Source organism: Sabethes cyaneus, chromosome 1, assembly GCF_943734655.1.
Source record: "Sabethes cyaneus chromosome 1, idSabCyanKW18_F2, whole genome shotgun sequence".
In the NCBI taxonomy this organism is placed as follows: domain Eukaryota; kingdom Metazoa; phylum Arthropoda; class Insecta; order Diptera; family Culicidae; genus Sabethes; species Sabethes cyaneus.
In genome coordinates this window covers 74,624,617-74,639,949 of record NC_071353.1, presented here as the reverse complement: position 1 = coordinate 74,639,949, position 15,333 = coordinate 74,624,617, and the positions used below count along the sequence as shown (strand labels likewise).

Here is a 15,333-nt window from a genome sequence, read left to right as displayed (position 1 = left end):
GAATTTGCGTAGGACTCGTAAAATTGCTGCCAGGTGCAATAGCTTTGAAACACAACAATGTAATATATATAAAACCAAGAAATAGAAACTTTTGAAAACCTTTCAAATTTATAATTGCAACATAAAAACGTAACGCATGTAATGTTATGTATCATTGTTGACCGGTTTTATTGAATAAAGTTTCTCACCAAGTGGATCGTCTCCAGGAGCATGTAATATCGAAATACACACTCTTCCATCTGCAAAAACTGAAAAAATAATGAAAGCTATGTTAAAGACATTAAAAAAACATTCTAATATGTAATTGTTTATGGTGTGAATTCGACGACGTGGCGACGGCAAATATATTAATAATTATCCTAAAAACTGGTATAAAAACTACAAGGTATACAGCTCTAAGGGTTGTACGAAAGGGTGAAGTAGGATTATATCAGATCATTAGATGAAAGACTAATGTAAACTACATTTCTGGCATTAGTATGTTTATTAGAATCTGTGAGTGCCATTGTTTAAGTGAATGTTTAAAGAGAAGAGCGAAATATTCAGATTCAATTCTTCATTGAATGCAATGGTGGCTTTGAAAATACGTAGACAGGGGTTTCTAAGTACAACGCCTGCAGCCATTGAGACATAGAGATTTCTTTTAAAAATCACTTGTTGATGCAAACAAAGGTTGAAATAGTAATGAATGACCAGCCCACAGATTATTGTATTAAATATGATTATGCGTAGCTTGACATGTTTCAATAATCTTACTTTTACTCGCTTGTGACTTTTAAAAGGGCCATTGGTTACAAATAACATTAAAGCCAAAGCACGTTCATCGCAATTATGACGTGTCATTCGAATGTCCTTCTCTTTTGACATGAATGGCAACAGGCACGTAAGTTAACGGCGTCGATTCACTGTCTTTTGCTCCGAGAAGGTTTTACTAGTTTACTTTTACAGCTTACCGCTTGTTACATAGCAGAAAATATGGTACATACAGTACTGGACAATATAAAGTACGCACCCGCTCTCATACTATATAACACGCGGTATCTTTTTTATTGTCAAACATATTAACTCGGTATATTTGGACAAATTGTAGTATTTTCAATGCTTTAAACGATTTATGTATCGTTAAATATAAACATTAGCTATTTTGATCAAGCTATTGTATAGTTCTAGAAAAAGTCAATTTTTAGTTGGTCATAATAAAGTACGCACTACTAATATAATGACTGCACAACGCCGCCTACTGCATACGAATAGTTTCCTCGCCATCACACTGCAGCGAAGTGTCAAAACAAATTGTTTGTGATTGATTTTTCATTACTGGTGCGCGTTTTTATCTGGTACGATGTCAAAAAAGCAAATTTGTCAAGATATCCGTAAACTTATCGTTAAAAATCGTAAGGAAGGTTTCTCGAATAGAGAAATTGCTCGAAGATATGAAATTAGTGAGGCATGAGTACGAAAAACATTGAAAAAATATGAGGAACTTGGAAGCGTGAAAGACCGGACTGAAAGAGGAAGAAAGCGGAGGACTACAACCAGTGATGATCGCCTGATTCGTCGAAAAGTGGCTAAAGATCCGTTCTCTACCAGCCGAGTAATCCGAGAAAATACGAACTTAAATATTTCCGAACGAACTGTTCGTAGAAGACTGAAGGAAATGGGATTTAAAAATGAATTTGCTCAAAGAAGGCCATTTATCCGAAATGTTACAGGTTTGTTTATTTCATATTCAATATTTGTTTTTAAGTAATATTAATTTGTATAGGATCAAACGTCTTAAATTCGCTCAAAAATATAGCGCCAAACCTCTGGAGTATAAAGCCTCTGTATAAAATATCTTCTGAAAGTACATCTATAAAGCTAATTTTTGTTCGATCACTATGAATAGATATCTACTATAAATAATGAGAAAAGCATGAAAGTTTCAAGATGTGGTAAGTGCGTACTTTATTTTGTCCAGTACTGTACGCAAAAATTTCTGTTTTATTTATATGAGAGTCCTCATCCTCCTATCACAGCACAGGGGTGAGGGGTCTCAAACCAACATAAAATAAATTCATGTCTCCATAAACCCCCACATGCCAAATTTGGTGCCATTTGCTTGATTAGTTCGCGAGTTATAAAGAAATTTGTATTTCATTTGTATGGGATCCCCCCTTCTTAAAGAAGGCAAAGGTTCTTGTTGTCAACGCCAACCAGGAACAAATCAGATTCCGAATTTATAATCAGGTTTTATTTACCAGGATTAAAAATTTCCTGCAAAGTTTTTGTTATAATTGTTTAGATAATATAAGCAGTTGAGTTTTAATTATATTTGGATTACGTTGTACTTTTACTCCTTTTAGCTTCCTTTCTTTTCGCCTAACGGATCTTATCTTCTCCAACTCTATCCTTTAATCTTTTCCGTCAACTATTAACTCTTTTCCAATTTAACTCCTTCAATTCTTCTTGCTTTCAACTTATGCATGTGAAACGTGAGCCACGTATCTAGTTTTAAGGTTAGTGTAAGAATCGGTTTAATGTAATTATATGGAAGTTTCCCTACCTGGTAGTTAGATGTAATTTTGATTTTAGCTCGCGCTTTACAAGGAAATATATTATTTAATTTTAATTTAGCACTTAAGCAACTCGTATTCTCTTTTTAGCTAATATTAATGTGTATGTATAATAATTTTTTACCACCTCACTTCATGTACGTTTTAATCTTGTTTTACTGTTTATCGAATGCCGGCAGCCGGATGCAGGTTTGATGACAGTGACACACCGAGAGCTGCCCCATAAAAAATATCTCCTGCTTTGCGTGCTGTGCGCAGGGTTGCTGTGCTACCGTAGGTCGCGCCGACCGACGAGTCGCAACATTCCCCCCGGTACACCTTTGGTTTACTTGCCTTCGCGTCGCATCTCATGAACAGCAAACTTCGTCGCAGGACGCTCATAGACGCCCGTCTGGGTCTGGACCACCGTTGACCGTACCTGTCCATCTTATCTGAGACTACAATGTCGTTCACCAATTTCGACAGGACTACTTTGCACCACCTCGTTCGCTTTGTTGGCTCAAGAAAGTGGTCTCGCACCGGTTGTCGCCAGAAGGTGTTTGCTTCAATTCGTGATGCGCACCATGCACGCCGTTGACTCATCTTTCTGAACTCCACGTTCCTCGCTCGCCGCTTCAAGTTCATTGTCTGCTGCAGTGCAGTTTGTGCCGTGATCGATAGTGATTTCTCTTAATATACTACGCCGTGCCATGAAATACTTGAACGTAGGTGAAGCTACTTGATCAAGCAGGTGTGTAACTACTATGTTTACTGCCCGTATAGCCAAGCACGTGATATGCACCACGCACCGATATTCAGTTCGCGCTACCACCACAATTATGGTACCAAAGTGATCAGGGTCGAGAACCCAAAAACGTCGTGTCAATGTCGCCAATCGCATCTTATGAAGATCAGCCGTTGAGGAAGGTTGAGGTACAGTCCTTTGATTCTTATACAGTTGGGAACTTACTTTGCTGCGTTGAACGACGGTGTTATTTCGATGACAATATCGCTCGCGATTGCCGATGCCTACTTGGTCGATTCGTGCGAACAAATCCTCCAGGTAGAACACGTTTAATCTTTGCCCTTTGAGCAACTCAGGATCGTGTTTTGGAGAAAACCTGTATATGAAATCGGGTAAATTAACTTCGCAATGTTTCCTTAGGAAACTGTCTTCGTGGTGATCGCTCAACGTTTGAGAGATTGACACATTTTTGTTGTGACTGACTCGTGCATTTTGCCTTCTTTTCCCTTGAGCGGAAATGCGAGGTTGGCGTTATCGATTCCGATTAAGATTCGCGGTTGAGCATTCTCGTATGACTCAATTGGGATACCCTTTAAGTGGGAATACTGTTCGCTCAGCTTTCGCATGTCTACTGTTTGATGGAAAAGATCCAGACTGGCCACACTTCAATGTCGAGCTTCAGCGACCTATTTTCCAAATGGCTCTTATTGCCAGTCCATTTAAGACGCAGTGGTTCTGGTTTCCCTTGCAGATCTAACTCCCGGGCTAGCGATGTGTCGAGCAAAGTAGTCGAAGAACCGTCATCCAGAAAGGCAAACGTTTTTATTGATTTTTTCGAGCCATGGATGACAACTGGAATAACACGGAACAACCCTTGGCTGGTTCCATTACGATGAATGTTGCACTCACGTTCGGAAGTATTCTGCTCGACTAAGTTGGAATTTGAGCTGGAACTATTATAACTGCTCGTTACCACTGAGGTTTCCGCTCTATCTCCTTGGTCATTGTGAAGAAGTTGGTGGTGTTTGAACGCACAATCATTCTTTCCATATGCTTGGTGAGACTTACAGGTACCTGTGTGCTTCTTGAGACATTTTCGGCAGAGCGCGAATTCTTTTATAATCGCCCAACGAGCGTTATACGACAGGTCGTTGAATCGCTGGCATTTCTCCAACGTCGTACAATTTCCCCTACAGACAACACATTCTACACAGAGTGAACTGGATGGAGTCATTTCTTGGTGTAATGATCTATCTGGCGAACTGTCAAAACTTTCTTGACTATGCGCATTTACGAAAGCAAAACTTTTCTTATTCCCCCGACTGCTTTGTGCTTCACTGCACGTTAGACCTGCGATTGGACAGACTATTTCAGCTAACTCGTACAGCCACTTGGAAAACGCAGCTAGGTGCACTTGTGATAGATTACGACGATGTTTTGCCCAGTCAATTTTAAAACCTATCGGAAGCTTGTCGACGAGCTCATGCAACAGAGCGACATTGTACGTGTACGCGCTCAACTGGCAGGCTTCAATGCACTGTGGTTCAGAAAGCCAAATTAGGTGGAAAAAATTGTTTACTCAGTAGTCGTTGATTTTAGACTATTTACGTCTTAGCAACAAAATCTTGATTTAGAATGCCGCTTTTTTGGCATGAGCTATTTTAGGGTGACCCTTAAATTAACCAAGATCCAGAAATTATCTTCAAAACGAGACAAGATAGAGCGATATTCACTTCAGCAATTTTATAGCTTGAAATATTTTGAGTAATATTGCAGAAGACGAAATATTTCTATCTCGAGCCGTTTCCATATTAACGCGATTTTCCTGAGTCAAGTTAGGGTGACGCTGCTATTTTGCGATTTTTCTCCATAACTTTTTTATTTTGCATTTCTCGCAAAACACTTCTTCAGATGACTTTTGAGGCTCAATGCGACGCAACTTTTGTTGAAAAAAGAAATTGGCTATCTACTTTACTTCTACACTTATATTAAATTTTATGATAAAAATAGGCCGTTTTCAAATGTTAGTATCTCAGAAAGGTGCAAGCAGGATTAAAATCGGTTGATTGCGTTTGAAAGATCGTGATTTTTTGTGCATAATATCAAAAAATTGGAGAGTGGATTTTTGTCAATCTCAAATAAATCAACTTTGAATATGTGTGGTTTTGACATATTTAAGTACATAAAAGTAAACGAGTTGCGCCATAACTACGGAACGCCTTGACTGTTCTTGGCGTACATGTTTCTTCATATAAGTGAATCAGCGCAGGGGGTTAACAACAAGCGGGGTGGTCGCTAAAAGGGGGAGGGGGAGGGGAGAGGTCCAAATAAGTAAAAGTAGCTGCGATCATCTTGTATTAAGGGGCGAACCAGCCGCAGGCTGAAAACCTCTCAAATATAGAATAATAATAATAATAATAATAATAATATCTTGCATTTGGTCTGTTAGAAGTTGTACAAGTGGCTGGGAGATAAGATGAAGAGCGTGTGAAAAGATAGGAGGGTCACAACTACGGAAGTAGAACAATATAAGGAAGGCTTTGTTTCTCTTTCTTTATCTTCGGAGAGACGTACATATTGCTGTAGACAAAAGGGCCGCTGACCGAGGAGAGCTAATCAAGGGGAGGGGTAGATATGTCTAAATGAGGAAAAAAGCTTTGTTTTTCATATTATGAGAATTTGCAAACTGAAACGTAGTGTTGTGAAGCCCGCATTCGCGTGGTCCAATCTTCTCTCACGATTTTCTTCTAACGAACACATAAGCATGAGCATTTCTTTCGGATTTCTTTTGTTTACTTGTTTACTTGTTTATTGTCCAGTAGCGTAAGATTAATATCTTTTTTGAAATTGCTACTTCCGGTTCTAATAAAAGGTACATCATTATAATAATTTAATTAACTAATTAACACTAATTCACGATAATTACATTGTCTTGTCATATTTTAGTTTATACGGTTCCAAAAATTTATGCAGCCTCTCTTGAACATTGCCTCCGACGATGAACGTTTTACTTCGGGCGGTAGCGAGTTCCAGCTTACCACACCTCGAACGAACAGTGAAGCAGCGTAACATGCAGTGTTGTTGGCTGGTACCACAAGGTTTTGCAATCGGCGTCCACGAGTTTGGATCAGTTTCTGATGAAGAATACTGGGGGCCTGAGTTTTTAGCAGATTCCACAGAAAGACGCACGATCTATGAGCGTAGAAGTTTTTTATCGGACATCCGATGAGGTTCTGTTGCAGGTGGCTCACGTGATCGTAGCGGCTCAGTCCATACACGTATCTCACACAGCAGTTTAGTGCCACACGTAATCGATCGAAGGAGCTTGCGCTGGGCCGGATGAGGAGGACATCGCCAAATAGAAAATGCGGCAGGATCAAGGATTTAAAAAGCGTCAGCTTAACGGCAGTCGATGCAGAGGAAGTACAACAGTAAAGCGTTCGGAGGCTAGCATAGATTTTACCACATTGTTGTGTTATCAAACCATCCCACTGCAGATCGCATTGAAAAATAAATCCCAGGTTGCTGGCGCTTTCTGACCACGGGATACTCTGACCATCGAGAAGAAGTCCAGGCACTGGTGAAACGATACTTCCAGCTCTTCGACGTCTGCTTGTGATGAATAGTGCTTTGCTCTTAGCAGGATTCACAAAGAGTTTATTCCGTCGAGACCAATCCGCAACACGTTCGAGATCATCATTCATCATTCTGACTAACTCATGTGCACAGAGACCGCGTACGCCGACGTAGAGTTGTACATCATCGGCGTAAATCTGAATAGAGCAGTGCTTCAACACAGTCGGTAGATCATTGATATGACAGCAGAATAGTAGAGGGCCGAGTACTGAGCCTTGAGGTACTCCAGATGGTACTTCCACACTACGGGAGCAGCAACCACCACAAAACACAGTCTGTCTTCTTTCACACAGGTACGATTCTATCAGACTCACGGCAACAGAAGAGAAGTTGAATTGCGTATATAGCTTGGCTAGTAGTTTGCTGTGCGGAATGGTATCGAAGGCCTTCGAAAAATCGAGCATCAACAGTATACCCGCACCTTTCTTATCAACAATGGCTCCTAGATCATCGTACACTCTTAGAACTGCGGTTTTGATGCTCTGTCCTTTGCGGAAACCAGCCTGGTAGTCCGTCAGTAAGCCACTGTCTTCCATGTAAGATGTCATTTGCTGCTTGAGAAGCTTCTCAAACACTTTTGACAACGCGCAGAGGATGCTTATTGGTCTTAGATTAGTGATATCGTTCAGGTGCGCTTTTTTCTTCAGCGGTATGACTTTCGCGTGTTTCCAGGAGTCAGGAAAGGTGGACCGTTCGATAAACATATTAAATAAATATGTAATGTGCTGCACAACTAACGGTAAGATGATCTTCACAAAATTAATTGGTAAATCGTCCATCCCCATTTTCTGTTTCTATTCTCATGCACTGCGACAAGTTTGCTGGTCTAATAAGCCAGTCGTCATATGTTCGAATCCCGACTGGGAGAGGCTGTTAGAGTCAATAGAATCGTAGCAACTGGCCCTGCAATTGTCCTGCACTCAAACAGCTGGCTGCAAAGTCTGTCGTTTAAAAAAACAGAAGGTCAAGTTTCGATAACGGAATGTAGCACCTAGGCTTTGCAATGCTTTGCTATTTAGTTATCAGCAGTTGATACCTATCATCGCTCGCATTGGCCCGCACACTTACCCGCGTGTGTAAGCGAGGGTGTAAAATGAAGAAGAAAAGTAAAATCCGTATCCATACATCCTAGTGTGCCGCTCGTGCTCACGACCTATGGACAGCTCGTGAGCTTTGGATTCACGGGCGGGATGTGTAGAAAGTTGATATGAGACTGTACACTCGCGAGTGTGTAGGTAGCAGAATGTATGCATACAGTGCCAGCAGTTGTTTCGCGTAGGCTTGCGTCAGTGGAGTAAGCTTTCGATGCTATGCTTTTCACACTCGCTCGCCTGAGATTTTTAACCTTATCGAAAACAAATGTACAAGTGGCTGAAAGACAAAAGAATGATGGCCTCTGATGAAAGGGGAGGTTGGAATAACGGAAATCCCCGTCGTGGGTCGAAAACTATTTAAACTTCTCATTTGGTAGTTCCACTCCATGATACTATGAAACACATATGATTTCATTACTTTGTCTACCATTCCCTTTGTTTATTGGAACGTCTACCGTTTTTAATGTCAAACCTCATTATAAAGTTTAAGGCAACAAACATGAGGTTAAGTTTATACATTCTCTTTTAGATTTGGACCACTCACACAACTTATAACGGTTTAAATGCAAAAAAATTACAGCCACTTTTACTTATTTGTACCTCCCCCTCCCCTTTTCAGGGACCACCCCGCTTTTGTCAACCACCTGTGCTGCTCTACTTATGGCAAGAAACATGTACGCTAAGTTTAATCAAGAAAAGTCAAAGCCTTCCGGAGTTATGGTGCAATTCGTTTACTTTTATATACTTAAATATGTTAATGTATGGTACACATATTCAAAGTTGATTTATTTAAGATAGACAAAAATCCACTCTCCAATTTTTTGATATTATGCACAAAAAATCACGATCTTTCAAACGCAATTAACCGGATTACCTACGAATGGCCGAAACACAAATGGCCGAATCACGAATGGCCGAAACACAAATGACCGAAATAACGAATGGCATAATTTACCAAATGGCCGAATCACGAATGGCCGAATCACAAAAGGCCGAATCACGAATGGTCGAATCACAAATGGCCGAAACACGAATGGCCGAATGTCATATTCGACCGAAAATATTCATAGCCTTCAACCTGCGCAAACGTTGGGTACATGCTGTCCTTTCTCGCTGCCGCTCGTTCGGACTTAACTAAGGGATAATCCCTAATAGACAGTAAACCTAGGAAAATGCATGCACCTAAATAGTAGTGGTTTCTGCGGGGGGGCTGCCCCCCCGCAGTGGCCGGCGCTTCCGACGGCGGGTCACCGGCGCACACTCGCGGCCTACGGCCGTCTCGCCCTGAATCATCTAGGAAACATTTGCTACTAACACGGTAAATACGTCTCCCACCTTATAATGAAGATGTATTTATAATCAAGAAATATGAGGTAAAAACCAGTATAAAAATTATCTTTCGTAGATATATGCTTATATTATAATTGTAATCTTATTCTTACTGTCATGGATTTTCATAAAGAAGTAAATGCAGTAAACTACAAGTTTATTACCCTATTACTAAAGCGGCCGAAACATTTCATTCAATATCCCGCCATATCCATCTTTGTTGACCGCACATAGCAAAGCCAACAGTTGTGTCTATTGTTGTTGAACACGGTTTGCTTTCCGCACGGTAGTTGGTAGTTGTCCCGTGAAAAAAGAGTGCATCCGGTGATTCATCCGATATTGCTGGCTTCAACAACGAAGAAAGTGCACTTGTCGTTAAAATTGTATTGTCGCAGAGAGGAAAACCGATGCTTTCCATTGATGGGATACTATTCAAAACAAACAAACAGCAGCGGAATGCTTCTTATGCTTTTTTGACGTAGGACTACGTCTTACGGCAAGTTTTGAGATAGGGTGTCATTCCAAAAAATCGAAAAATGCGAGCGTCACGAAAAATGAAAGGTTTTGAGCGCTAATAGCTCAGCGGTTTTCCGATTGATTTTCAATATTCTTACACCAATCGATCGGAAAATCTTCTAAGAATTGACCCAAATGGAGAAAAGTATGGATTCTTGATGTTGAACTATTGAAAAATTGAAAATAATGAACCTATGTTTTAACATAATTCTTGCTTCGTGATTGGTTGGAAGATTCTTCACGATGATCTAAACCTATATCAATTTGATATCTGTGCTTGGGAAGTAAGCCAAAACAAGTGACCAAGTTTCCTCATTTCAACAAGATTTCTTAACACCACGGTTCAACCTAGACCATTTTGATGTCCTTGCTTGGGAAGTACGCCAGAAAAAATGACAAAGCCCCCTCGTGCCAACAGATTTCTTACGAACGCGATTAAACCTAGTCCAATTTGATATCTGTGTTAGGGAAGTGTGCCAGAAAAAATGACACAAGTTCGTTGTCCCAATAGATCGCAAATTCTTTACTGCGAGACGATTAAACCTCGACGAATTTGATATCTGTGTTGGAAAAATGTGCTACAGCTGTAGTGTTCGGTTATAATATGACTCTGTATGAATACGCATGCTTGCCGTTTCATTAGAAGTGTAGTGAAAAGATGTGCTGTTGATAAAATAGGATTGAATTGGTAAAATCCATTCAACGTGGGAAACCATGGATAATAAAAACAATCTTTAATTTCAGTCAGGTAGCAGGAAAGCAATAGTTTGTGTTCTTGATTTTGTTAAATTGTTTTCAGATGCACAATCTTTTGAGAATTGAACGTATGCAATGTTACTACTTTGATAAATGTTACGCATGTAGCATGCATATATATTGCATATAGCATGTATACATGAAGAATCGAATGATTACAAGCATGAATACATGCTACTATCACTACAAAGAGAGTCACGTAGTCCTGCGTCACCTATATATGCGGTCGTGTCTTGTACACAACCCGTCTGATTTTTTCACACAAAATATAATAAAACAATTAAATATACGCGAACTAAAACAATATTACTCGACAATACAGACATATTCATGGCGGTAAAACGGCTGCAGGTTTGTTGATAAAGCACTTTTATTTGATGTTTTTATAATGTAATAAAAATTCTAGGCCTTGTCTTTTCTGCCGCAAAATCGGATACAGGAGGCGTACGACGCGATGGAAGGAACGATTCCTGAAGATTAGGAGAATTGCCTTACATATTTTCAGAATACTTACATAAGTGGGAGGAACCGGAACAACAGGCCATTGTTTCACCCCACTCTGTGGTCAAATTTTATGCCTGTCATTGACAAGCTACCGCGGACCACAAACAGCTTGGAAGCATGGCATCAACGATGGATAACCATTGTTGGTTCCCATCACCTGTCAATGACCAGGATCGGGGGAACATCCTTAGATTTTTTCAGGGGGATGTTCCGAATTCGCGCCGAGAAATAGACGAAAAAATCTACTCGAAATGTGTTAATGCTCACAAAATGAGCAGCAAAAATTTTGTTGACACAGTTGCGCTTTTATTAAGCGCTAAACAGCGTTCGTAAAGCATGTTTTGTTTGTTCAATAGTAGTAGTTTGTTTTTTGTTTGATTAAAGTTATTTGTTAACTAATTGCCAATTCATGGTTTTTTATTGAGTAGTTATGTAGGCATTCCGAAAAATTTCGGCCTTTCGTGATTCGGCCATTCGTGATTCGGCCATTCGTGATTCGGCCTTTCGTGATTCGGCCATTCGTGATTCGGCCTTCTGTGACTGTTATTGAAATTCGGCCATTTGGATTTCGGCCATTCGTGATTCGGCCATTTGTGTTTCGGCCATTCGGTACCAGCCCCAATTAACCGATTTTAATTCTGCTTGCACCTTTCTGAGATACTAACATTTGAAAACGGCCTATTTTTATCATAAAATTTAATATAAGTGTAGAAGTGAAGTAGATAGCCAATTTCTTTTTTCACCAAAAGTTGCGTCTTATTGAGCCTCAAAAGTCCTCTGAAGAAGTGTTTTGCGAGAAATGCAAAATAAAAAAGTTATGGAGAAAAATCGCAAAATAGCAGGGTCACCCTAACTTGACTCAGGAAAATCGCGTTAATATGGAAACGGTTCGAGATAGAAGGATTTCGTCTTCTGCAATATTACTCAAAATATTTCAAGCTATAAAATTGCTGAAGTGAATATCGCTCTATCTTGTTTCGTTTTGAAGATAATTTCTAGATCTTGGTTAATTTAAGGGTCACCCTAAAATAGCTCATGCCAAAAAAAGCGGCATCCTAAATCAAGATTTTTTGGCTAAGACGCAAATAGTCTAAAATCAACGACTACTGAGTAAACAATTTTTTCCACCTAATTTGGCTTTCTGGACTATAGTGCAATGGTAGCGCACAAGGTCTGCACGGCAAGGGAAAATGCTATGAGAGTATCCAACTTGTCGGCTTTCGAAGCTGGGTTGCATGGATCTTGTGAATCAAATTCTGGACGATCACTTCGGGGTTGCCGTACAACATCTTCAATGTAGATATAATGCCAGGAACATTGGTTGGATGCATTAATCTACATTTCACCGCTTCATATGCTTTCCCTTTGAGACATTTCTGCAACCGTACCAAATTTTCCTCCGGCGTGTATCCACCCAGGTTGGTCGTCGTTGTAAATGTTGAATAAAACAACGGCCATTCTTCCGGAGTACCGCAGAATAACGCGAAACAGCTTGGCATGCAGCCATTTGTTTGTGCGTTAAGCTAAAATCGTTCTCATCTACCGCTGAAAGCTGCCTTGGAGTAGAGCGTCGCCTCGTAGTGGAGCTGGGATTTAAAATCCTTGATTGCTGGTTTGAATTACGATGCACATTACCTACCGCTGTTTGCGGATCGGGCATTGGAACAGGAACCGAAGACTGTAGATGTTGAACCCGAAACGGGAGTGATTCAGGATTAGCACCAGCTTATGAGCTGTGCATTTGCTGCAGACCCGTCTCAGCTAAATGGTTTATCCAGTCGGAAACCCTTTGGCTCGGACGTTCTTCCTCCGCATTTAATACCGAAACATTTTCGTTGGCCATCGCTTTTAACAGCTCGTGTCGTTTCCTTAGGTATTCACGTCGATTTGCTTCTTCAGTTTCCTGAATTTTCCGTTCTGCGTCAAGAAACTGCAGCTCTACTTCCAACTGTCTCAGCTTGGCGTACCGTCTAGAACTTTCGTCGGAATGCTGGCTCAGGTTATCCTCCGAAACTTGTTGCTGGATTTTCGAAGGATGGTTTGTATGCAGGGAATCCGGCTTCTGTTTCTGTTATCCTTTGATTGAGAAACTTGTTATTATTATTATTATTATTATTATTATTATTATTATTTATTTGATTCAATTCATCCGACTTTACGTCTTAATGAAATTAGATTGGACTGGGAAAAGCCACCTTGAGTAAGTTACATACTCTTACTCAAAGTGGCACAAAAACCCAGTGTCTTTTACATCGATATACAATAAACATACATAGTACAAAATCAGTAAAATAACTTAAATACACAAACCAACATTTTAAAATCTGCACCAAAAAGTAGCTAAAAGTCCATGCTATTTCCGCGACGATTGTACTCCAAAGCCATACGACGAACTGGTTCATAAAGTCCATAGTTAGTACGGTGTGAATCGACGCGTAGGAACTGTTGGTTCCTTTGAGGCCGAAGGGGACAGTATAGCTGAAGCTGCGACAGAACAGCAGGGCAGTCAAAAGCACCCAACAGGATCTTATGAGCAGTCTTGGCGATGATATCCTTCCGTCGCTGCTCAAGAGGTGCAATCCCAACTAGCAGACAAAGATCCTCATATGGCGGAAGAGCATCAGGGTTTCTCCAGAGTAGCCTGCCGCAGATCTTACGTATGAAGTGTTTTTGTATTCGTTCAATGCGAAGTATCCAATAATTATAATAAGGATCCCAAACAGCACAGCTAGTCTCAAGAACGGAACGGACTAAGGAGCAGTACAGAGTACGTAGTGTACCCGGATCAGAGAAATCTCTACCGATTCGGAAAATAGTGCCAAGCAGCCGATACGCTTTGTTAATAATAAAGGTGTAATGTTGTCTGAACGACATCTGGCTATCTAGCACAACGCCTAGATCCGTGACGTTGTTACTCCGCTGTAGAGACGTTCCATTCATGCAGTAATCGAACACTAGAGGCTGTTTTTTACGAGTGAAGCTAATAACTGTACATTTCTGAGTGCTGATCAGCATACGATTGGAGTTGCACCATTCCACAAACAAATCGATCAATTTCTGAAGCTGCAAACAATCTGTGATGGTTTCAATTGGCAGATAAATTTTTAGATCATCAGCGTAGCACAGTCTTGTTCCAGGAGGCAACAGTCGAGTGACGTCGTTCACGAACAGCGAGAATAGCAAAGGTCCTAAAATGCTACCTTGTGGAACTCCAGAGCCATTCTGGAACCATCTCGATTGGCTGGGACCCAATTTAATAGCGATTTTACGATTGCATAGATATGAGTTAAGCCATGAAAGCAAACTAGTTGACACTCCTAATTTGTCGAGTTTAGCAAGCAAAATATCATGATTGACTCGATCGAAAGCCGCTTTCAAATCAGTGTAAATGGCGTCGATCTGATTGCCCTGTTCCATTGTACGCAGACAAAGCGAGGTAAACTCCAGTAAGTTGGTTGAGACTGATCGGCCAGGATAAAATCCATGTTGTGAAGTGGAGATGTAGGACTTCACATGAAACAATAGATGGTCATAGACTGTGGCTTCAAATATCTTGGAGCAAGCACACAATGAAGTGATTCCACGGTAGTGCTCCACACTATGCTTATCACCTTTCTTGAACACAGGGAACATAAACGATGATTTCCAGCATTCAGGAAATATGTGCCATTGTAAAGAGAGGTTGAAAATAGTGGCTATTGGAGATTTCAGAGCGTCGCAGCATTTCTTCAGTAAAGCCGCAGGAATACCATCAGGTCCCGGGCAGTACGATTGTTTTGTACTTCGAATGGCATAAGCTACGTTTTCAGCAGTAACCAAGAAAGATTCAACTGAAATTTCATCTCTTGGAACGAAAGACAAAGCCTCGGCTACACTATCTAGTGAAATTGAATCAGAGTTGAACACACTCATAAAATATTTAGCAAACATAGCACATTTGCTATCGGTGGTAGAGGCTGATTCATCATTCATAAACATTGTAGATGGCAAACCATCTTCCTTCCGTTTGCTATTAACAAATCGCCAAAAATTCTTCGGGCTGCCGCGGAGGTTACGCTCAATATTGCGCACGTAGTTTCGATAAAGATTTTTGTTCAGGGTTTTGTATTTCTGACAAGCCAATTTGAACGAATAACGATTCCGCGCACTTCTAGATGTGTGGTAAGCACGCAGGCAGGCATTTTTACGACGTTTAAGATGTCTCAATTCCCGGTTCCCC

At 40.5% G+C, this 15,333-nt stretch overlaps 1 protein-coding gene across 1 annotated transcript in view; it reads right to left on the bottom strand.

Moving 5' to 3' along the window:
- Positions 1-15,333, bottom strand: part of LOC128737614 (ubiquitin-conjugating enzyme E2 G2) — a 133,939-nt gene that overhangs the window by 43,919 nt on the left and 74,687 nt on the right. Inside the window, exon 4 of the mRNA XM_053832293.1 lies at positions 189-248. Coding sequence (XP_053688268.1) covers positions 189-248 — 60 coding nt within the window. The remainder of the gene's footprint in view (positions 1-188; positions 249-15,333) is intronic.